This window comes from Hippoglossus stenolepis, chromosome 12, assembly GCF_022539355.2.
Source record: "Hippoglossus stenolepis isolate QCI-W04-F060 chromosome 12, HSTE1.2, whole genome shotgun sequence".
Taxonomy (NCBI): domain Eukaryota; kingdom Metazoa; phylum Chordata; class Actinopteri; order Pleuronectiformes; family Pleuronectidae; genus Hippoglossus; species Hippoglossus stenolepis.
Window position 1 is genome coordinate 17956306 of NC_061494.1, and position 24195 is coordinate 17980500.

The 24195-nt window shown below is 42.2% G+C and overlaps 2 protein-coding genes across 8 annotated transcripts in view; one reads left to right on the top strand and one right to left on the bottom strand.

The window, feature by feature from the left end:
• On the bottom strand, positions 1-6308 carry sparcl2 (SPARC-like 2). The gene is made up of 9 exons (XM_035173381.2): positions 5764-6308; positions 5204-5304; positions 3965-4037; positions 3624-3735; positions 3286-3404; positions 3039-3193; positions 1768-1880; positions 646-740; positions 1-193 (listed from the first exon to the last, which is right to left on the bottom strand). Exons 2-9 carry the CDS (start codon positions 5255-5257, stop codon positions 138-140), a joined length of 777 nt encoding a protein of 258 aa, XP_035029272.1. The 5' UTR covers positions 5258-5304; positions 5764-6308; the 3' UTR covers positions 1-137.
• Positions 6309-7853: 1545 nt separating this feature from the next.
• Positions 7854-24195, top strand: part of ccser2a (coiled-coil serine-rich protein 2a) — a 57315-nt gene continuing 40973 nt past the window's right edge. For 5 of the 7 annotated variants that reach the window (XR_004698086.2, XR_004698085.2, XM_035173374.2 and 2 more), the window contains exon 1: positions 7854-8305. The gene's annotated coding sequence lies outside the window, so the exon portion shown is untranslated. Of the gene's footprint in view, positions 8306-22905; positions 22946-24195 lie in introns of all 7 variants that reach the window. The other 2 variants (XM_035173375.2, XM_035173376.2) reach the window with 2 other exon arrangements.

Sequence of the window (24195 nt, forward strand, 5' to 3'; positions counted from 1 at the left end):
GAGACGTGATAAATGACTGTATTACAAATGCAGAGTGACACAGATGAGTGACCCTCGTGTGCAGACACGTCCTTTTTAATCAGGTAAGGGTGATGATGTTCAGGCACGATAGAGATGCAGGGATTGATTTTCTCAGGTCAGAAGTTGTGCTCTTTCATCGTTGGACACAGTTTGCGGGAACCCATTCTCACTGCTGTGGGAGAAACAGACAAAAATGAGTCAAGTTCAGTTTGCAAGACTTGTAATATAAGTGAGACACATAAAGAAAAAGCCTCTTAAATACTTATGTCTTATGGGTTTGGATTGCAAAGAAATCTCAATAACATCAAGAGGACGCCATATAGAGGGAATTAATAGCCTCAAAGACTCGGATGTAATAAATAAACCAAATCACTACTTAATAGTTAATGCTGAAATTTTAATTTACTGAAATATTTTACATTGAAAACTATCTATCTAAAATGATGTAGTCTGGTTTCTCCACTTTCTTTCTTTGGAATTTAAAGATTTAATTTAATTAATTCTTTTCTATTGCCCCACAATTTACAAGTATATCCTTGTATATAAATTAATAATTTAATAAGTATATAATGTTTTATCATTTATCTGCGAGTTCCCACATTTTGTTCAAAAGTTGTAACTAACCCATGAAATTGAAGAACCAGGCCTCGGAGCGATCCACCAGACAGGCCGTCCACTCCTGCAGGGTCACCTTCCTGTTCTTGTTCTGGTCACATGACCTGTGAACACGGCACAGAACAACATACGGTGACCTCACAACATGACACTGGCAGACGACAGAGCGACGGCACAAACAGATGCATTCACACGTTCTCTCATGAACCCATGCAGGCGTTGCATGAGCCGGCAACCTTGCGAGCACGAAATGACAGAGACAGGATATATTCACGTGCAGAGACAACTGCCATCGAGGTTCTTCTTCAACAGCCATCGTCTTTCACTTTGCCCTGCGGCATTATCTCTGAAGGGTATTCCTTCAATTTGTGTTAATCCATGGGCAGCGGGACACACAGTGGGTAATAAACATTATCATTGCTGGGAATGGTTTGACATTGACACCACCAGCCCCGACTCCCACAAAACCTGTCATTGCAGACTGACTGAGAAACGGGAGGCTGGATGGGAGTATAGGGATGGTCGAGAAAGGGGGGGGAGAGATGGAGGGATGAAAGAATGAGAGAAGAGCGGAAACGAAAGAGGGATTGACAGAGAACGAGGCGGAGGATATAGTCTATTTGCGGGAAAGATGAAAGTAAAGTAGGAAGCGCAAGAGGGGTTAAGGAAAGTGGTAGAAGTGTGGAGGAGGAGTATGAAGATGGAGGGATGGTGTGGGTCATGAGAGGGGAGGGGAGGAGGACACGGGGAGCGGGGACTGGCGTGGCGGATGGATGGATGATGGCATGCAGAGAGAACAGCATGGTGGGAGGTGCAACGTGGTCACAGATCGGAGGCGAAAGGCATTTGTGTGACATTTTTGTGTTTCGGTAATTAGACTGTTCTTACCTTAGGCTACTGACCTACAGGTAAGGATCTTTCCTCTTGTCAAATCATAAAGTTAATATGTGCTACAGGCTTATACGTGCAACACCAAAAATTAATCAGGAGTCATTCGTTCATGTACGAGAACGCTATGATTGTATGTGCATCCTGACAATATCTGAGTAAATCATTGTATAATTTCCTCCTGGGGTCAAACAGGTAACATCTCCTAGCTGTAGCATTATAGCTGGGGGTGGTGGGACTGACTGAAAGAATGGCGTGGCACAGTGCTCCAGCGGCATCCTCTTGTAACGCAGCTTCCTCAGGTCCCTGCGGCTCAACTTGCCGTCTTTGTTCTTGTCCAGAAGAGCAAATCTTTTCTACAGAGAAAAAGAAAGTATCTGTGTTAATGCCAGTTAAACTTATCAATGTTTGCACTTTTCTATTATTGCAATGAATGAAATGAAAATCCAGACGAAATATATTAGTCCCTTCGACCCACACTCTCAATAATTAGACAACTGGATGGATTTCTACCACAGACTGAACACAAACTTCAACACTGCGTCTCGAGAAACCAAAATACTCTGTAGACATCATTAGGAGCCAGAGTTTGCACAGTAGCTGTCGGGGGATGGAGTCGAGGCAGCAAAATCTGTTCTGACATTTCAACCCATTTTACAACATCAAATATTTATTCAAAACCAAACCAATCTGAAACATGAACACTAGAACAAACATATTTCAGTGTGATAAGGAAGGAAATGGCACGAGGAAACATTTATATGATGTGTTTTTTGACTTTTTAGTTTCACCCATGTCCCATCTGCTAACATGGGGGCGGATCTTTACAGTTTAGGTCTGATTCATGGTCTGAGGACCATAGCGTTGGTGGAGTTTTCTTTTAGCGCCACCATGAGGTTAAAATATTCCAATGTGAACAAAGTAAACATAACTTCAAACATCAACATGCGAGTATCACCACTGAGAATATGTGGCAAATAACATAGTGTTGTGTTTTCAAAATAATCTGGATCTGCAGATTATTTTTCACAACATCCAAAATAAAGCCAAGCTTTAAATTTGTATTTATTTCAGGTCAGGTGGTGAAGGTGGCCGGAGGGAAGATAATAAGTTAGACCTCCATTGAATAATTTAGTGATTATTGACCAAATCCTATTTATACATGATGTTGTTGAGAACTGCTGCGTGTCTCATTATGTGAATGACTCCACCACAAGAAACACAAGAACCTGCCACTTACAGTAAGTTGTTAACATCGATTTCTCTCCAGACACAGGCCCGGTTTATATGTAACAAGGTGTCTGGTGTCAAAAACAACTTTATGTTCAGTCCCAAGTTACATGAGGAATAAAAAAGTGATCCCTCGGTATGTTTTTCCTCTGGATGGTCACACTTTGTTATGGGTATTGATTTTATTGGCATCATCTGTATAGCTGAGGTCATCACAGACAATAAATCCTGTTTACTGCTCTACAAGCATCCTCTCCACTTGGATGGAGGCTCACTCCAGCTACCTGTGCCAGTTGCGTCCTCTGGGCGTGGCTGAGGCAGGTCTGAGGGGGGGCAGCAGGTGTGTAGGACTCTCCCATTCGACTCAGGAGCAGAAACCAGTCCAGCAGACGATATGGAAACTGGCCCAACTCGTCCTCAGTGCATTTATCCTTGGGGACTGATGAAGAGAGATAACAGAGCTTTAACAGTTTGGACACCTGCAGTGCACATGTGGACACTTGTGTGTAACATCTGATGCTGTGCTTTTACCCAGACAGGGGCCTGTGTGAGCCAGTCCAGTGCGGCGTCTCTTCCTGCAGGCGGCTTTGTGCAGCACACACTCATTCTTGTAGGTTTTTCCCAGAACACTGCACACTGGTGCCCTCTGCCTGGTGTCAGGAGGCAGTGCCCAACATGCAAAAGCATATGAGAATGAATCATGGTGTGTGCACAGCTGGATTTAGTAAACTACTGTAGTTTATGATTTGCTCACAGAATCTGCATCTTTTACACATGTTACAAATCCAGTCAAGTTTATCTGCTGGTCAAAAACAATCAGTGTCACAAATAAACGTGTGGTCGGTTTAAATTCCATGAGGTGTTTTTACCGGGGACAGGACTGAGGACAAACACACTTGGGGACCAGGACTCCGTCCTCCTCAACCACTTGGCACCAAGATCCAACTGGACTGTGGCATTTCAGCAACTCACAAAGCTTTTCTGTAACACAAAGAAACCTTGATGCAAAATTTTACATCTTACATCTGTGTTTGCAGTCCACTTGTTCAGCTGTAAGAACTGATCAACAGTGCACTGGATGAATCAATTTGGTCCAAAATGCCAGGTTGTGCACATGTTGACTCAAAATAGAAAGAATTGCATACAGAGAGATTAATAACAGCCACACAGTCAGATAAATGCTCCACTGTCTCGTACATTCAAGTCTTACCTGGCTCCACTCTGCCGATATATGGTCTCAGGCTCTCCTCAGCTTGTCTCTGTCGGCGCTGGGCTCTGCCTCCCTGATACACACAAACACACACAAATACTTTTAGTGCATCGTTGGACAACACCAACCAAATGTGGGCAAGAAATATAACATTCTTGTAGAAGCTCTTGTATCATAATATAACTGCTTTTGGGACTTTCGTTGTGTGTCAGCTGGGGACTTACAGCCCCGGCTGGTGACTATCTGTCAAACACTGGACCTCCTCCTCATGTAATTAGACTCTTTGAGTGTTGGACTTCAAAATTCTCAAAGGCTCATAAAAAAATTTATGTCATAACTTCCAGTCCTCCAACATGTTGAGTTGTATAGTGAAGGACTGTTTGATATTTTCTTCGAGATTTTGACTCCTTTCTTTTCAGTGCTGTTTAAAGGAAAAGTTGGAGGCACTTTAGCTTCTCTCTGCGTCACTGTGTCCAACTAAATAAAGTTTAAAAATTGACAAAAACTATACTTTAAAAAAGTTCCTTATCGTGCTCCAGGAAGACGATAAAATGTTCATACATTGATTTGTTATGTTTCCACGTCATTCCACTGGCATGCACTAAACTCAAATAAAACTATTTTATTGTGAACTTAACTTCTTAAACCCTGGATCATGAACCAAACAGACGTATCCCACACGTAACAATAATTTGATGCATCACAAGTGAAGAGACTTACCTCTTCTCTAAATCATTAAAACATGCCGATGTGCTGTAAATGAATTATTCCACAGTGAAAATGGTTTGGGTTGAAAATCCCATCCATCTACACTCATTCACCCCAAACTTCTATATTCAGAAACTTTGTAGTCTGCGCCAGGACCACATCTGCCCCTGGACCACATCTGCCCCTGAGCCCTCCCACATCAGATGGGAAACAGGTGCACAGCTGACTCAAAATACTGCAGCCACACTTTTCAAATCCCCCTTTAACCCTCCGATCACAAAGCACGCCTCATCACTGCAGCAGAAAACAAAGGAGCAGAGATTGTGTGCACAAAATACCCACATTATACATTTGTTGAAAGTTGTAAATCTGTTATCAAACATCCTCAGGTCCTGAAACAATCATACGACGATGCTTTATTAAAAAAAAAATTGTAGTTTTAATGCATATTCAGCATTAGTGTTCAGACATTTACATCTAAATATAAGAGCATATATGTCAAATTTAGCCTGAAGCCACAAAGTTACTCACCATGGCTGCAAAAGCTTGAAGACTGAGGAGCAGTAATATCAAACTCGGGGTCATGGTGGACACATCCAGCGGGCGACGACGACGGAATTTGACAGATTTTCCTGCAGGAAGAAAATACTGGACTATATCATTCTTATTTTTGAATCAGATCTGTGGTTTCTTTCTCTGTATAAAGCATTTTCTTGTTTATTTTCAGCATTATCATTTTTTCTCAATGTCAATAACACTTGAGCTAAAATGTGAAAAATAAACAACCCTAAAGGATTCAATCCATTTGAGTCAATAGATGCACATTTCTTTCTCCTCATTTTCTTTCCTCTTTCTTCCGCTGTGTCATTTACCGTCTGTAACTCTATTTCCAGGCGTTTCCCATAATGTGGCAGGAAACAATGCACCTCATTGAGCCTCAGGAAAACAATCATTTTCCATTAGAGAGGAAACAGAGGGTTGAATTACATGGAGAGAGCATTCAGCTTTCAGTTGAGGAAGTTATTACAGTCAAACAAGTCATTTTCCATCCCCCTGACTGCTCAAGGGAAAAAAATAAAAAAACATCTTACCAGGGCCTGTGTCACTCCTTTCTGCTTTTGTTAATCCCTTGTTCTGCAGAATCCCACTTTTCTCTCTGGCTCCTCTGTGAGTGTGTTATTTTAACAGCCCTCCTCACCAGTCTGTGCGTTTTCTTTTTGTTTGATCCATCTAGTTTTGCATTCTTGCCTTATCTAACCCCTCCTCTCTGCTTTTCCACCGTCTGTCTGACGTTCATTACCTTCACATCAGCTCCCTGAGAGCACAGGTATCTGAGCTCGGTGCAGGTTCAAGACATTGTGCCGCTGAAAGTTGGTGAGATGGAAGATGAGGCGGGGGCACAAAGCTGTGCCTACTGAGAGGGAGAGAGAGAGAGAGACAGAGAGAGAGAGAGTAAAAGAGGGAGAGAGAGGCTGATTTTGTTATAGGTCATTTTGAAGTTGGCATAGGTCCACAGAGCCAGAGAGAACATGTGGTCACTCATATCTGTCTCTGTCTTTCTCACTTTGAAAGTCCCTTTGTATTTCACACACGCACACACACAGCCAGACACAGCCACACACACACACACACACACACACACGTTAAGAGAATACATGTGTGTTAAGGTTGGACAACTGAGTTGTAGAAGAACTGTCAAAGGCAATAATAAAGAAAATGCTGCACTCTGGTGGTTGCGGTGGTGAGTAACAGTTTGCATCGGTGCGACAAACCACTGAAACCACTGAATGCATTCTAAGTCATACATGTAATCTGCCGGTTGTTTGTTAATGATCTGTTTGGTAAAGTGTAGGAGTTTGGGGCGAGCAGCTGCCTCAGGGCTCTAAACCCTCAGGGCTAAATCACGTGGCCTTTAGAAATTTGATTGAATGTAAATTTACAAAAGAGAGCATCGTATCAGCCTGAAACGAAAGCAGCCTTGAGGCAACTCCTGCTTTACAACGTGCCTTGACTACCTTGCTCATAAGCCGTGTAATGCATTTAGGTTGTAGCATGAAAAAAAAAAGGGGCTCAGTAGAATGAGACGTGGCTTTAAAAGAGGCAGTTTTATAAAGGGAGTTTGGTCCAAGGAAGATTTTTCAAAACCTGCAAGCTCCTATTAATTACGTAGATTGAACGTGTATTTTGAAAAAAGAAAACATCAGGTATCAGACTTCATCAACAACATGTACTGTTCCACTGTTCTACTGTTCCAAATGTTGGTGATTTAATACCCCCATTTTCCTTTTTCTAACGTGCCGACTACAGCCCCCCCAAAAAGGAAATATACCCCCAAAAACGAGGTATGAACCAAACCTTATCTCAAAAACTGAGGTCTTAAAGGTTCAGTGTGTAGGATATAGTGACATCTAGTGGTGACGTTGCATATTGCAGCTGAATACCCCTCATCTCACCCTCCATTTCCAAACATGAAAGAGAACCTGTGGTAAAAACTCAAAAAGTGTTTAGTTTGTCCAGTCTGGGCTACTGTAAAAAACATGGTGGCCTCCGTAGAGAGGAGTCGCTCCTGATGTAAAAAATATTTAAATATAAAGGTCCATTTTAGGGTAAAGAAAACAACAATTTGTACAATTTAGATGAAACACACTAGTTAAAACATCACTAGGATTATTTATTATTCAATTTCTGCCATTAGATCCATTTCACCTAAATCTTACACACTGGACCTTTAACTGAATTGGATTTGGAGTGGGGTTGCTACACCCCTTATTTGATAAAACTAAGAAATTGTTACACCCCTAATATATATATATATATATATATATATATATATGTATGTGTGTATATAGCCAATATAGGCTACTTATTTTATATATGTTGTAAATCTTATAAGCTTATATTTCTAATCTTGCATGGAGCTATTGGAACAAACACAATTCCCCCTGGGATCAATAAAGTATTTCTGATTCTGATTCTGACTATATGTTTTTATATATTCAGGCCTGCGTATACGAGATAAGTTCCGTATAAAAAAAATCTAATGAAATGAAACCAATCACTCAGACAAACCAATAAACCAACAACAGGAGTTTGAACTTTATGATGATCCAGACTCGCCCTTTGAGACCCAGCTGACGTGTGCGCGCTCCGCCCCCTGGAGGCGAGAGGAGCTGTGTGTGTGTGTGTGTGTGTGTGATGAGGAGCTGCAGAGGAGGAAACAGTGTGTGTCCACGGTGTGTGTTACCGTGCGTGTGTGTGTTCACCGACCACACGTCGTTGTTCCACGGGAGGACCTCACGTCTGTCTCTCGCTCGTGAACTCACCGAGACTTGACGAGTCGAACTACTCGCGTGTTTCCGGACAGACTCGGGAGCGTCGCTGTGGACATGGGAGGTAAAAAGCTCGGCGGGGACACGGTAGCTCCGGTTAGCGACATTTAGTTCTAACGTCAAACTCTCACACGTCACGAAAAGACGTAAAACTCTCCCACGTTTATTCCCCGGTCGCTGGTTTCCCGTTAGCTCGGCTGTGCTGTTGCCTCCGTGGACTGTTGAGTAAAGTGAATGACAACATGCTGCCATCGTTAAACCACTGGAGTCATCACAGGGACTTTCTCCTGACAGCCTGATACAGGTGAGTGGGATCAGACTGAACATGAAGCAGCTCACACGTTGTTATCACTGTCAGATCCTGTCTTTACTGGTGAAATGACGGGTTAGCACATGTATACATCTCCTAATGACAGGCTACATGTGGCTGAAGCCATGCATGGGGATAATTCTGGCTTGTATATATAATTTTCATCAATTGCAATACACCAAAAGTTCAGTATATATGTATTTATTGCTTCTGCATTGTGTTCAACATAGTGAGGAGATACAATAACACACAGTTATAGTATTTGTCTCTATTTGTCTCTATAACTACAACAAAACCACTTGATATACAATATGCCAACTCATATATTCTACCATTCCTCCATTGTAATAGTCATTGCTGCTCCCTTCACCTCTATCAGCCATTTTCTTTTGTATAAATACTTTAAACACACCTTTGCATTAAGTTACAAACTAATCGATGTTGTAAATATTGTAATTTTTGTTAATGTGTTCAGTTTACACACAGTATCTATTGCACCCCTCACTCTCTGAGGTTTCTATGTTTTTTCCACATGTTAATAGTTTTTTATGGTAGTTTTTCCTTAGTTCAGGGTTAAAGGACAGAGGATGTTGCACCTTGTTAAGATCTATGAGACAAATTCTGATTTGTGAATATGGGCTGTACAAATAAAATTTGATTGATTGAAATAAACTTGATTTTAAAATCCCAACCTTCACTCAGAAAGCAAAAATGAAGCCTTAAACTTTAAAGAAATACTAATGGGACATTTATCATGATCATATATATATATAATTTTGGGCCGTATCACAACTCCAACCTTACATATATGTGTTTGCTGTGTATACTGGGAGTGTAATCCAGTATATTGAAGATAATCAGCGCTACAAGAGCTTTAGATGATGTTGTGAGTGGTTTTCCTCTGTGCTGCCCATTCAGGCGGAAGGAGCCACAACATCAACCCCCCACTGTCACGATAATAAAACCCTCCCAGAAACAGCCAGTGTACCATGAATGATGACGGCCAGGCCTTTTATGTAACAACACATATGCAAGGTTACTAATTATATAACAGGAATGGTGCACGCTGATCTCATGATGAATTGGAACGATCCAGTTTAGTGTTGCAGTTTGTGTCTCTGGATGGGTTTTTGAAGGGAATCGACCTCGTTTGAGATGCACCACTGACATGTGTGTTCCTCACTGGATTAAAGTGAAGCTCAAGATGACTCAAGGCGCCTTCACTGGTGTCATAAAGTTGTCTGCAGCAGACGGGGAGTTCAAATTTAACCTGGGTTTTTATATACCATGCAGTGCTGCCTCACATATTCATATTCTTATACCACCACTGAAGCTGCTGTCAGTCAATGCTCATAAGCGTGTGTGTGTGTGTGTGTGTGTGTGTGAGTGTGTGAGTGAGAGAGAGAGAGAGAGCGAGAGAGCGAGAGAGTGAGTGTGTACCGTTTTAGGCTATGATCCATTACAGCCCAGACAGTGCAAAGCGCCACTGCATCAACACGCCAGCACACATTAGGATAAGGCATGACTGATTGCCCTCAGTGTAAGTGAGACGGACACTCTTATGGTGTCCCAGTGTTTGGGTGGGGTCGCGTTTACACACACACACACACACACACACATGCAAATCTCTGTGTGTGTTCCTCCGGCACCTGTTGGCAAGGGTCCTGGAGCGCCACCTTGGCTGAGGGTGTGTTTACAATCTGACCCCCCCTTCCCAACAACAGCTGAGTGTCTCCACTGTGCACTTGCCTGCTAAAGACCCCCCAAACTGCAGTCGTATGCAGTGGGAAGTTTTTGTTTCCTTAACAGACTGTGTGTGACCCTCACCCTCAGCCTCGCAGTAATCTAGCAATGCGTGAAGATGAAGGGCTGCCTCAAGGCCATCTGATAAGTGTCCTTGTGTTTGCAGCACAAGCACAAAGAAGTGTTGAGTCATTTGTGAGACTGTGCCAGAAAGAGGGAGTCACTGTCGAGCAATGCGGGGGATGTGTGGCTCTCCAGATGCTGCTTTCACACAGGCACCGAAGTCCGGACATCTTCCTGAAATTTTAGGGGGGGGCGTATAGGGGCGAGTATGCAAATGTCCGAGTCAGTTGCTCAGGTCATTTTCCGCAACTTTTCCTGGATGTAAAAGAGGCGTCATACACGTGGAAGACGCTGAGAAATGTGTTGACTTGAAAGCTTTAGGCAATCAGGACTGACTTCGGTGTTGATGTCCTGTAAACTATGTGATTACTGCAGCAGAATTTATATGACCCGTCCTGCCGTCTGCATGCTCTCACCCAGGCGCCAGAAGAGAATCTCCTGCCAGTTCATATCTTAAAACGGTTCTACTGCAGTCATCCTTTCCCTCTGTGGGCAGTGTTGTCATTCTTTCAGGTCTTCGTGACTAAAGGGTTAAATCCCTTTTGTTCTTTCCTGTATAATTTCTGACCCTAAAGACTTTTTCGTGAGGGATCTATTACCGCAGAGATGAGGTCATTCAGGATAATACACTGTGGTTATCCTTTTTTTCCTGCATGGCTCCACGTGTGTTGTAGTCTTGTGCTCAGAGGCTGGTGACTTGATTCGACTTTGACTTTGCTGTGATCCTCTGTGCTCTCCTCTCTCTGTATGAGGTCTATCATTAGAGCTATACTTAGCCCCGCTTATCAGTTCTGTCGTTTCCATGGGTGAGACCACAGATGTTTAAAAGGCTTTTAATAACTCAGTGTGTAGTAGAGTGTGGACACGGGATCTCAGACGGGGTCAGATATTGACAGGTATTGGGGCAACAATGTCCTTCACATATCAGGAAAATGCCCTTGGGATAAAATAGAACACCGATGATACTGTGGCCTGTGGGGATGATTGCACCGTTTTTGATGTTGATTGATAATGGTGCATTTGAGTGAGGGAAAATAGGTCAGCAAACTAGAGTGGGAGTGAGTAGAGCGCAAACCATCGCTTCCCATTACCTCCCATCGCATTCCATCCTTCTACCAATCTGTTCTGCACTTTTTGTGTAATCCTGCTGAAAAATTAACAAACCTAGAAATGAAAGGACAGAGGAGAAAACACAACTTCAGTGGGGGAGGGAAAGATGAAGACTGAAGAAACTTAAAAGCAGCATGGACATATGTTGACCTTTGCATTTTCACAATTAACAGGATAAAAACTGAAAGTGGACAGTTGATGGGGGGAAAACAATACTAATTTCTGCTCCGACACGTGGACGGCGATGTGCCACAGAAAGTGCTCTGACTTTAAACATTAAAATTTGTGTTTTAAAATATTTATCAGCAGTGACGCACATGCGATCACCCTGTTTGTGGTGCAATGGTGACTCCTCTATTATATCAGCTTGTACTTTCAGAAAGCTATAAATGATGAGTTACTTGTGTGCCTGGGAGAGGTTTCGTCATCGTAACCGCTTTATATTGTGTTTACACAGGTGCCATTATGAAGGCAATGCAGGGTGCTAGCGGCAGATGTGCTGCATTATTGGCTCGATGATGGTGTTTACTGTCAGGAGAGAACGAGCAGTTGCTGTCTCACCACAGACCCTCTGCCTTTCCATACTGGGAAAAGCACAGATGGCTCGGTTCCAGCAGAAACAGGGAGAAAGGTCTACCGTTGATTTATCTTTAAATAGCTTTGATAAACGGGAAGTTTGTGTTGTATAATGTACAACCCACAAAGTACATCACGGTGTATGACATTCATCTGCTTAGTTGAAGAATAACAATGTTCCTATTTAAAAGTTTCTACACCCACGTACTGTAGGTGCTGTCTCCTTCCCTGATTAGCCCTCTCTCCTGAGCTGTGTGTACACAGACTGTGTTTGAGTGACATCTTCCATCTCGCAGCGCCGCCACACATCTACCCAAGGAGAATCCTAATTAACCAAACACCTGAGAGTGTGAAAGATCTGCAAGTACAAACTAGGAGAGAAAAGATTTGTATTCATTTGCAAAAGCAGGTGAAGACTCATACATCTGTTTGTCCACATTTCCTATCATTTCTGTTATTTTTCCATTGACGGTATACAGTATATATGATGTTTGAAAAACGCGGTTTTGCTATATTAAGAGCAGAAGTACAGCACATACAATGTAAGGCTGTAACAATTCTCCAAATTCTCAGTCACGATACATGATTCCACAGAGATCATACCTTGTATTTTTTCTATGTAACCAAAACATCCCTGTACTGCTGAGAGTGTAGTACTGTACCTGAAGTGTAGTACTCTACAAATACTGTATACAAAAAAATATTTATTTACATAATATTCGGCCTGCCCCATCTTCAACTAAAATAAACATTTGTGATTGACATGTGTTATAGGGTTGATTGCCCAGGAGGTTATGTTTTCACCCCTGTCCATTTGTTTGATTGTTTACAAGATTACACAGAAACTACAGGACAGATTTCCAGGGAACATGGAGAAAGGATATGGTATGAGTCAGGGGAAGAACCCATTACATTCTGGTGTGGATCCAGATCAGGGCGCACATCCAGAAATTTTTTTTCAGTTTGTTTTACATTGCAATATAGGGTGTTTTCCCAGGGAATAGTTCATGGATCTTGATGGAAAAAATCAGGCATACTCCAGATTGCTCTCTCTGAATGTGTGAAGTTTGGTGCAGCTTGTTAGACTTGAACCGTTGGGCCTTGGTGGAGCTTTGGGCTCCAGTGCCATTCTAGCTTTAAGTAAAGTAATGAGAGCTCAACAGACTGCACCTGCAGCAGTGGCAGTGGGGTTGGGTTGGGTTATCATCGCAGAGGATTGTGGGGGTTTGCATCATGGTCTCAGTGTCATTGCTCCTGTGCTCAGTATTTGCCTCATCAGGTGTCTCTACTTGCCAGCATGTCAGCTGTCATTGTGGCTCATATCTATTTAAGTGACAGATATATACAGTGCACAGGATACGCCTCAGTTTTATCTCTGTGTGTCTTAAGCTGCAGGTAATGTTACTGCATCGACCTTGCACTCACACCAGGTCGCAGGGTCACTCTCCTTAAAACCTTTAAGTCTCATTCAATAATCCTTCAGGGCTTTGAGTCATGTGATATTACAGCCTTTATGCAGACACTGGACGACTCGTGCTGGAGACTCATGGTGGACCACAAGTGTCACGGAAATAGTAGTAAATCCTTTATTTAATTTAAATATTTAATATCTATTTTTACATTTAAAATAAGTATTAATAAATTGGTTAACAAATTAATTTATTTCTAAAGAAGTTAATTAAATTGCAAAGTTATTCATTATTTAAGTTTTTAATGGGCATTAAAAAGTATGAAAAATAAGATAATTCACAAATAGGTCAAATTTATCAAAATAAGTCAGAAACTCAAGTAAAGTAATTAAGAAAATAAAAGTTTCTTTTTTTGATTTGAACTTTTAAAAAATGGATTAATGATTTAGATTTATTTTGTAATAGTTTTGTACTTCCTCTACTCTTTGTCCATTTATTTATTTATTTCACCTGTTTATTCATAGTAAAGAAGTGTAATGCCTTTTCATACCGAACGACAATTTCAAGTCAAAGCTCTGGAGCTGATGGTTCAGCTGCTGTGAGACCAGAAACATTTGAATTGTTACGCACATTTAATAAACAAATGACCGTCCTCAGTGTCAGTCTATGAAGTCGCCTGCACAGACATGAGGGTGATATTCAAATCCTGTGTTTGCATGGCAGGCTGGACGGCAGCATCGTCTTAACATCCCCACATAATGGCTTTCATTGTGTTGTGATGGCTCTCTGTGCTCAAAGCAATTTGGACAGTAAGTGTATCTCCAGCAACCGCCACTGCTCGGTTTGTCTCAGAAGTTCTGCTGAGGTCAGTACAGAGGCTATGGAATCGTGCCAGCTTTTTCTTCAACTGACCTAACGGCTCTAGACTGTGGGAAACAAAGGCCTGATGTAAGGAAGCCTCATTCATCTTGGCCTGATGTGAGACAGTTTTCTATTTTTCTGACAGACGATACAAGTGCTTACAATAATGTTGGTTCTCAAAATAATGCATCTTTCAATCCACACACAAATACCAAGCAATTTGAACCCAAATATTGATGTTTTACGTTCAATCGTTTTTAGTTTTGAAAAGCTGTTTACGGATATCATTCTGTTGTATTTGTTTACAGATTGAGAAATGTGTGTGTGCAAGGATCAGGCTTCATCTGAGCTTTGAGAATCCTTTCACTCTCTCACACATCCACGAATGCATGCAGTTTTAAAGTGGTGTTGGAAAAACTGGGGCATCTGGTATTTTGGTGAATTCAAGTGTAGATTTAAAGTGGGGAAAGATGAAAGCAGGCGTCGGCTGAACCTCATCACCGACGGGGGGGGATTTGGGATTTTGACGGGGGAACAGACTTTGACACAACACCAGTGTCTGCTTTGTATGGAGCTGGAGACAAGAGTCTGAAAACTCCACACGCATTCGTAAACCAATCAGACGATTTTCTGTGCACTCACATTTAACAATCTGTAAATAAATGTCACAGATACTTTAAAACATTTGGATAAAAAGCAGGAAGCTTTTCAACAGTTTATCAGATCTGTGAAGTTGAAGTTAAAATTCTGTAGAATATATATTATTACTCTAAAAAAAGAAAGTTGTTGGACTGACTTAAATTCAATTAACTTTAAGGGAAAAAACTTTGTTTCCAACTGAGGTATTTTTAAATAGTTTTTTTTTGTACTACTCAGGTTTTGATGTATCCATTTGTAAAATTGTTTTACATGTTTTCAAATTGCTTGGTATTTGTGTTTGGAATTGGAACACACATTTGCGAATACCCAAAGTGTCCTTTTTCAGATAATGTACTAATGTAGTAATTACACATTTGTGACCATTTTGAATCAAATGCCTCCAGAGTTTGAAAGCTATTGGGAAAAAATGTGCTGCCTAAGGAAATAGTAGAGATCGGGGGAAGTGTTTGTTGTGAGAGACAGAACGATAGAGGCAGTGGAAAGGAAGGAGCCACAGGAAAAGAGGGGAGTTGGGCAGAGAGGATGTTGACCTAATAGCAGTGTATTGTCCATTCACACAGGATAAATCCATCTGGCACGTGATAAAAATCTTTCTATAACTGGGTCATTTCATATCAAGGTCATGAACTGTAATCCACATATATCACCTCTGTCGACAGGCCGGTCATTGAAACGAGGTGATAAGGAATGAGTTAGCGGGTTACACCAAAACAAACAGCACGGCGGATAAGCTCGAGATGTTTCTAATGTCATCTGAGAGATAGAAAGTGAAACAGACAGCGGAGAAGGTGATGTCATTGTTTTGGCGCCATGGAAAAAGCCGGCTGGAAGCAGACATTAGCCAACATGTGACCCTGAGTCCGAGTTTCTGTGTAAATGTTTATGTGGTTGTGTTTGAGTCACGTGAGAAAACCTGCTCATAAAAGATTTATCTTTCACTGACATGGTCGATATAATATCAGTGTGTTAAATGTAATATTATGCTTCATAAGAAAAACATGCTTGGTTCAGTTAGCTTTCATGTTCTCATGAAGCAAATATTTCAACTATTTCAAACATCATACAGAAACTATGCGATCTTAATAACAGCTACCAAAATATGCTTTTACAACTTCTTCCTGTGTGCTGCATGTTTACCTGTCTATGAATTATGTGCTGCAGATAAAGATTTTAGTCTTTATGAAATGCTTTGACCTTTGAACGTCTGTGGTTCTGTTATATCTTTAAGCCTTGTTCATATGGAACAGGATGTCAATAGGAAGTCCATAGTTTAATTCATCTTTTGTGTTTTTGTCCACATAGAAAACTCATGTAGATAAGAGCAGAGAACACAAATAAACCACAGCTCTTATATTGTAATAATAATGCTATTCACATTTCTATACGACTTAAAAGTTGAACATAGTAAGATTTAACAGTTTTCACGTGGTGCGGTTCAAGTGAAGGTCATAGTGTATATGAGGGAGCAGACGGTGACACAACTGTCTAAGCATGTCGCACACATACACACACATATACACTAAACCCTGTAGATGCAGCATGGTGTTAGGTGAAATGTGATTGTGGCGACGGGGGTGCAGACATCTGGGCTGCTACAGAAATGAAGATAAGTAGATTTATATAAGTTCCACCAAGACGACTGCAGCTCAGCATGACTCCTCGGAAAAAGCAGCAGGATTATTCTAATGGATGAGTCAGGGTAGTTTATGAAAACTTTTTAAAGCGGTATTTCTGTGTCGTGACTCGTCGGTAGTGTGACTCATTTTTGGCCACATCTTTTTTTGGTCATTGTCTTGGTCCTGTTATTACCGTGACTTCAAAAAGAACATTAAAGGGGACATAGCATGCCCATTTTACCACAAGTTGATATGGTTCCTTGGGGTCTTAATGAAATGTCTGTAACATACTTTGGTCAAAATACCACAAGGATCATATAAAACAGCACCCTTTTTACCCTGTATAAAACAGCCCTCCACAGAGTGACCTGTTTTGAGTGCCTGTTCCTTTAAATGCTAATGAGCCAGCTCCCTCTCCCCCATGATTTTAAACGATATAAATTACATATTTTATATGATATAAATTATCAAATATGCATCCCATACTTTGTATTCCCTTGTTGTCCTGGAGTTTTAATTTTCCCAATCACATAATTAAATGTCCCCTCTGCCCCCACTACAAGCACACAAGCAGACAGACAGAGAGAGAAAGAGAGGGGGCTATGAAGACCATCATTTACCCCGAACCCCGACATTCAACGGGTACAACAACAAGCGGAGAAAGCAGAATCGCGGGCTGACCTTATATATACAGTCTATGGGGCTGACCAGCGCGAGAAATGCTCGTCCCGGTGAACAGCCAGGCGGCTGCGTGCTGGACAACGGCGCTGCGCTGCCTCGCAGCTGCGCTCGCGCCCGGTGTACCCGCGTAACTACTGTAACCGGCGTAACTACTGTAACCCGCGTAACTACTGTAACCCGGCATACAGTAGAGCTGAACACTGCGGAAGTCTTCCACACAGCTGGCAGTGTGGAAGACCGCGCGAGGCAGCGCAGCGCTGCTTCGCCAGCGCAGCCTGGCTGTTCACACGGGACGAGCATTTCTCCGCGCTGGTCAGCCCCATAGACTGTATATATAAGGTCAGCCCGCGATTCTGCTTTCTCCGCTTGTTGTTGTACCCGTTGAATGTCGGGGTTCGGGGGTTACAGTAGCGCTGAACACTGCGGAAGTCTTCCACACTGCTGGCTGTGTGGCGCTGACACAAATTCCAGCTCACGCACGGGAGAGAGCGGTCGCTCCCGAGCAGCTGCTGCAGCCTCCCAGTCCCAACGATCCAGACAAATGCCACATGTGAGTGCATCGCGGGCTGACCAGCGGAGAAATGCTCGTCCCAGGATGCCGCCCCGCTGCTGCTTGGGAACGGCGCTGCGCTGCCTCCGGTGTAAACCCGAAGAAACGAGTGTGGGGGACGGGGGCCAAGACCATGTAGGGACTTCCAGTTCCTTGTTACGACACAATACCCAGGAAGCGCAATCGAGTCGCTCAAGCATGACGTTTCTGACTTAGAGGAACTATAACAAAACGCGCGAGTGTTTTTTCCCCAGAGTTTTTGGGTTGGTAGACATGCCAGATACCCACATTAACCTGTAGAAGCACTAACAAAGTGGAATTTGCATGCTATGTCCCCTTTAATGTAACGTAGCTGATTTTGATTGAGGCACTATATAGAAGCATGATGTGAAAAGACAGAAAAGCTTAATTCCTCTTCAGAAACACTGCGTTCTCGCTTTTAATTCCGTTGCTAATGTGATGTGGGTCGGCCCAGACCCCATGCTGTGACTTATCAAGGCCTGTGACATCACAGACTCGTAAAACAGGAGGAACTGAGGAACTGGCAGCGCTCGTATGGTTTTTTACTGCTGGCACTTAGCAGGGAATGGTTGACTGACTGGAACCAGTATGCTGTTAAGCATGAAATGAGAAGGGGAAATTGAATTCCCACGGATTCTTTTACGAGAGCCACAACATATTCCTGCTGGAGTCAGGTTTCACATGCGGTGCCTTTCTTATCCCCTCTGGTTGATCACATGATATTATAGGGCTGTACTGTAAACTGCTACCTAAGCTTGTAGATTAATTTTCTTGTGTGGGGAGGATTATGTGGCTTTAGTCTTTAGACTTTGTACCATTGTTGTAAATGATCAGGGTTTTTTTTATGGTACTAGAAATGCATCTTTCTAATGTTTCTGTCTTTTTTTGTGTGTATTTTCCCAAAAGCCTAAATTCTCCTCTCCTCTTGCAGTAGGCTGGGTGGGGCTCCTGAAAGATGCCCTATCAAATATTAAACACACCCATAAAGCTTCTGTTCTCCTCACCCGCACGCCCATCGCCACGCACACCACACACAGCGCGTTTCACTTACACACAGGCACACGTGCAAGGAGAGAGAGGGAGAGAGAGAGATAGAGAGACGGGCGGAGGACAGATCGACCTCTGAAGAGTGTGTCTTCCTGTTTTGTTTTGATTTTTGCTGCTACCTTACTTTTCAGTTTAGAGGATGGAGGAAGCAAAGGGCAGGGTGACGTGATGACGATGATCGGAAAAAAAGTCAACTTTAGATCTTAAGAGTTAAGGTAACGTTTCCATGATGCACTTTTAAAAGGATGGAATTATGTGGTGCTGTGTGTGCTTGTTGTGGTTCCAGTCCAATACAACATGTGGTGAATACGCAGCTCTTGGGTTGCCACACCTTGTTTCTTTTCCTCCTCTCCTCTGTTGGCGTCTGTCATTTGATCTGCCACAGTTAGTATACAGCATTACCAAAGTCTCCATGCTGTCTCATTGGATTAGCCCCATAGCATCGGTGTAGCTTGGCCCAGTATTGCTTTCACTCGATACACATTAGCCCAGCGTCAGTGTTGCTTTCATCCACGTCTCATTCTATTAGCCTGCTCTAATGGCTCTCAGTTAATCTCTTCAGGGAGAGAGCTATGGGCCACCACCTCCCTGTCCAGATGACTGGCCTAGTTATTACTCTACTGAGACACTGGACTCCGTCGATATATGTAAATGAGGCTGCACTTTTGGTTTGGGATTCAGTAGCAGGTCAGAAAAGTCATTTTCCGCGTTTAATTCGTCATTCATCCCCAGATCAGATATGAAATAGCCTCAGGCCCACATCTGTTGTTTTCAAGAATGGATCTTGGTTGAAACAAGAGTCTTCAGTCACCGGCACCAGAGTGAAACTGCTCTCAGATAGTGGTTATGTGTGTGTTTTGAGTGGTCCATTGCTTTTACAACACATGTCCTGGAGAAGAGCCCGTTGGATGACTTACTAGGCTCTTCATACAGGGGTTATATTACTATTGATCCATGTAATTGATTCTTTCTGCCCTATGAAAGAAATATATACCAAGATAGACAGAGAGATTTAGAAGAAAGAAGGCGTCACTGAGGAGTTCCTTCGAAATCATGCCAAGAATGAACAACTGCCAGAAGAGCGATTCCATATTTTCCCGCTCAGTCCATCAAACTCTTCTCTCCCTCCTGCCGTGTTTTCCCCTTTTTAAACTTCCCCTTTTCAGTTATCAGTTATGCACCATAACTACAATCATCATAGACTTGAAGTGATCAGACATAAAGATTTCCAAACATTCTCATTAGAAATTAATTGATCCTTATTTGTTGGATCAAGCTCGAGCTAGTTTTTCTTTGCACTTCTAGTCTTTTCTCCCCCCTTTCCACCAACCTCTCCTCTGTCCCCCCATAACTCCCCCATATCCTCTCACCATGACCAGTCGTGGCAGATGGCAGCCCACACTCCTTTTATTTTGGCGGTTGCTCTTCCCAGTGAGTCAAGTGTTTGCTCATTGTGGGAACTGTTGGGTTTCTCTTTGATATTGTTAGCTCTCGACCTTACATTTGGTTTGAGATAATCTATGTTGGTATCTACAAATACAACTGAGTTGAGATTTGATTATTTTATGATTTTCATAGATTTGTTCCTTTTGTAATGATTTTGCCAATCTTGGCCTTTTCTGAAATAAAATGTCAGACATTTGGGATATAACCATTACTTTGAATTAAATTAGTCCTATAACAGTAGATAACACACAATAACTTTGTATAATCATTTTCTCAAAGTAGATTTTCACACTGAACTGAGTTTAATGTGAATTAATAACTGGGGACATTGCATTAAAAGCTTCGGGAAATTATTTGCTTAAATATATACTAATAATATAATTAATAAGAAGAAGAAGAAATGAACAGCTTGGATGAAATACTATGAATGATGGACTCATGATGCTTACTTATTTTTCTTTTTATATTTTGGGACATTATGGGTATTCTATAGAAAAAAAACATAAAATCTGCTTTTAAGGCCACTGTATGATATGAATCCCAGGAGAGTCATTTTCTCCTTGGGCGTCCCTTGTGCCATATCCTTCTCTGGGGTGTCCACAGCCTGAATAAAGTCAAATAAAAAAACGCCCCTCCTTAATCTTTCAGAAGTGAAGGAAAGGAAAGAGAGGAAAGATGAATGTAGCCTGACATGCTGCTGTGCTGAGACATAGTGCTGCAGCTTTGTAATGATGGGGAACTATGAGCACGGGGAGATGGGGACAGACCTCCTTTCATGCGTAGCCCCGGTGACCCAATAGATCATCGCCCCAAGGCTGTCACATCCTATCTGCATCCATCCTGTTGCTCCTGAAGAATGTGTCTCTGTCGTGTGTGCGGTCCAAAAAGTGAAAGCTTTGCCAGTAGAGTAATGAACGACCTTACTCTTGCAGTTCTGATTCTTCAGCCCTCCTGCCTCCCTGTAAGGTGCTCTCTGTCTGGAGCTCCTCTGGGCTGGAAATCAAATAAGGCCAAATAGCCTCACTGGCAGGGAGACAGAAAGCTCCCATTCCCTGTTCGACAGAGTAAGAGAAGATCTCTGGGGGGGAGTCTGTGGAGTGATACCTCTCGAGTCTCTCACTTTCTATCTCTATTTAACAACAGCCGTCTGTATCTGTGTCCACTGCTCTTTGGATCCTTTCCACTTCTTCTCCCTCTCACTGTTTTCTCTGTCATTGTGACCATACATGCACTGGATGATAAAACATGTAAATCTGGGTTGTTTCATATCACAGAAAAATCTTAACAATAGAGGTTTTGAGCATTAAGATACAACTTTTTTTTCTTTCGACCAATTCTCAGTGCAGTGAAGAATTCAGACCAGAAAGGGGATAACAAATTATTTAAACTCTCTCCTTAGATCCCTCTGTGGAACCATGTAAAATCTGCTGGACCCGCTCCTAAATTAATAGATTCTTTCTTGGGTCATGTCCCACCTCTCCACAGAATTTCATGGAAATAGGTTCAGTAGTTTTTTGAGTAATCTACACTATCAAGGCTTCATAGGTATTTTTCCCCGTGCTGTGTGTCTTGGTTAACGATGGGTTTATTCCAGGCCTTGATGTTAGTGAAGCTGTTTATTTACACTGCTTTACTCTGAGGGGGAGGGTCAGGCCTTCAGATATGAGCGTTTGACAGATGGGCTGCACGGTTTCCTGCCCTACCTCTGAATATGTGTCAGTCAGCCGGGCTCTTGTTTATGTGTGATCCTCTTCAGCTGACCTTCTGTCTTTCAACTAGTATCTGGAATAAGGCTGAATACCAACCGTATTGTGTCTGTAGTTGTGTCTGTAGATATTCATAGAAATTTACTGAAGATTAGTTTGTCATTTTCTAATTCGTTGACATATTATTTACTGATTTTAATAATCATTTTGTCCCCAAAAATGCATTATTTGTTTATTTATCTAAAGTGCATATGGTTGTTGTGTTAGGATGAATTATACATTGATGGACATGGCACATTTTGCGTATTTTGTTATAATTTAAAATTAATTTTCGTTGGAGAATTTGTTTGTACTTAGCAATGCAATGTCATTTAAACAGCATTGTTTCTGGCATTGGTACAAAATCTGTGGACCCAACTTGTGTTGATGTGACATCAGTGGGCTATTGATTTTTCCATGGGCAAAATGCCCTGTTGGTGGTGGAATACGATAGTTCTCAGTTTACCTTAAGGCAATAAGGTGAGCTGCTTTTAGAAAGTCATTGTAAGATATCAATTGAACAGTTTATGATCCTTTGGCGTTTCTCTTGTACAGCGTTTATTCATTATTAAATCCTAATCCTCATGATTGTATTAACTGTATTACTTTATGAGTATAGAGCATGAGGGATTTCTCAAAGATAACTTACATAAAATACAAAATGAACCAAATACCAACATCTGCTGTGTGGACAGAAATCTTCCAGTGTCTGGGTGATGAGTGAGATGACCCAGATGAACAAACATTTGCCACAGCAGTGTGTGGCTTTAAAGCTTTGTAGCAGCGATGTGTCTCTCTGGATATGAATGAAAGTTGAGAGGTCTGGGGCCACCGACAGTGAAAGCCTCTAATCTTATTGCTACCCATTGAACAGACAGATACACACAGTTACCTCCCCCTCCCCGGGGCAAAGAGGCTTTGGTTGCCCTGCATGCACATGCTGACCTGATTTTGTGTGCGTAATTGTGTGTTTTTGTGTGTGCGCCCATGCGTGTTCATGAAGCAGATTAGGATGGTGGCATGGCCAGACACTTCTGTGGAGAGGGGTAAGTGTGTCTTTATGATTGTAGACACGTGTGTCTTCGCATGGGAATGTGGGGCAGTGCAGTACGGGTATTTTGTTTTCCAAAATAGGAGACTCACATTGTAACACAACATAACCCCTCCCCCAACCCTGTAAAAGTTGAGTGGATTACTTCTCCAGTGTCTGCCTTTGTGTCTTTGTGCCAGTTTGTCAAGGGATCCACTCACATGGTTGTAACTTCTTAATCTACTGTGTGGCTTTTTCCTTTAAGCTAATTGGTAGCAATGAACGTTAACAGTATTTGATGCAACAGTAGGTTTGTGTCTAGTGACTGCTTTTGTTCATCATGCAAATGGGTTTACTTTGAGTTAACGGCATCAGCATTCTGGCTCTTAGCAACTTCTCAATTCATAATCATCCAGCACTAACCAGATGGATGCAACATGCAGGTGGCACCATCAACACATGAACACTTGTCACATGGCTGACTGGAAATGAATGAATCAACAATGAGTGAAAGGAAACGGCCCTGTGTTCCCCCCCTCTGTTGGCTTTACATGCTGTACACCCTGCATTCAGTGCTCACTGTATGCTGGCTACCTTCCCAGCACTGGTGCCTTGCCCCCCAGGCGTTGTCTATCTGTTTGCCCATTCTTTTGTTGGCCGGGCATGTTGGCGCCACAACCTAGAAAAGTCAGTGCCAGCTACAGGTCATGTCATGTGAGAAACCCTTTGAAAACGGAATAGCTCATCACTCTATTAACGTCTCATTACGAATGTTCCTTTAATTTACAATTCAATATTGGGAGCTTATATGTATATCATGTGCACAAGCATGTACAGCTCTAATTGTTTTGGTGCCCTAGACAAGAGTACCACCCCTACATTACCCAACCACTGCTGCCTCATCAAAATACTGGTCAGTGTAATATCATCACAATGACTGAAGATGCAGTTATCTAGATAGCGAGCTACTGGCCATTCAGATTCAGAGTCCAGCATCACTAACTACTGCTTTATTGCTACTCTGAGGTGTATCCCTAATGCATAGAGAAAGAGTAAGTCGACCTTTATGTCTCTCATGTGATCACGTGAATGCTTCAAGACAGACTTGTCGTGACAAAGTCTCAAGTCACCCTCTAAGCTCGCCAGATTAATCCCTAATGCTCCTCACAGTCAGCAATCGTTGTAAAGGAGACAGACATGCAACAACTGCAGCAGGTGGAGAGGACGACTGTTAGTCTAGATGGAAATGATGGACACAGTACATTC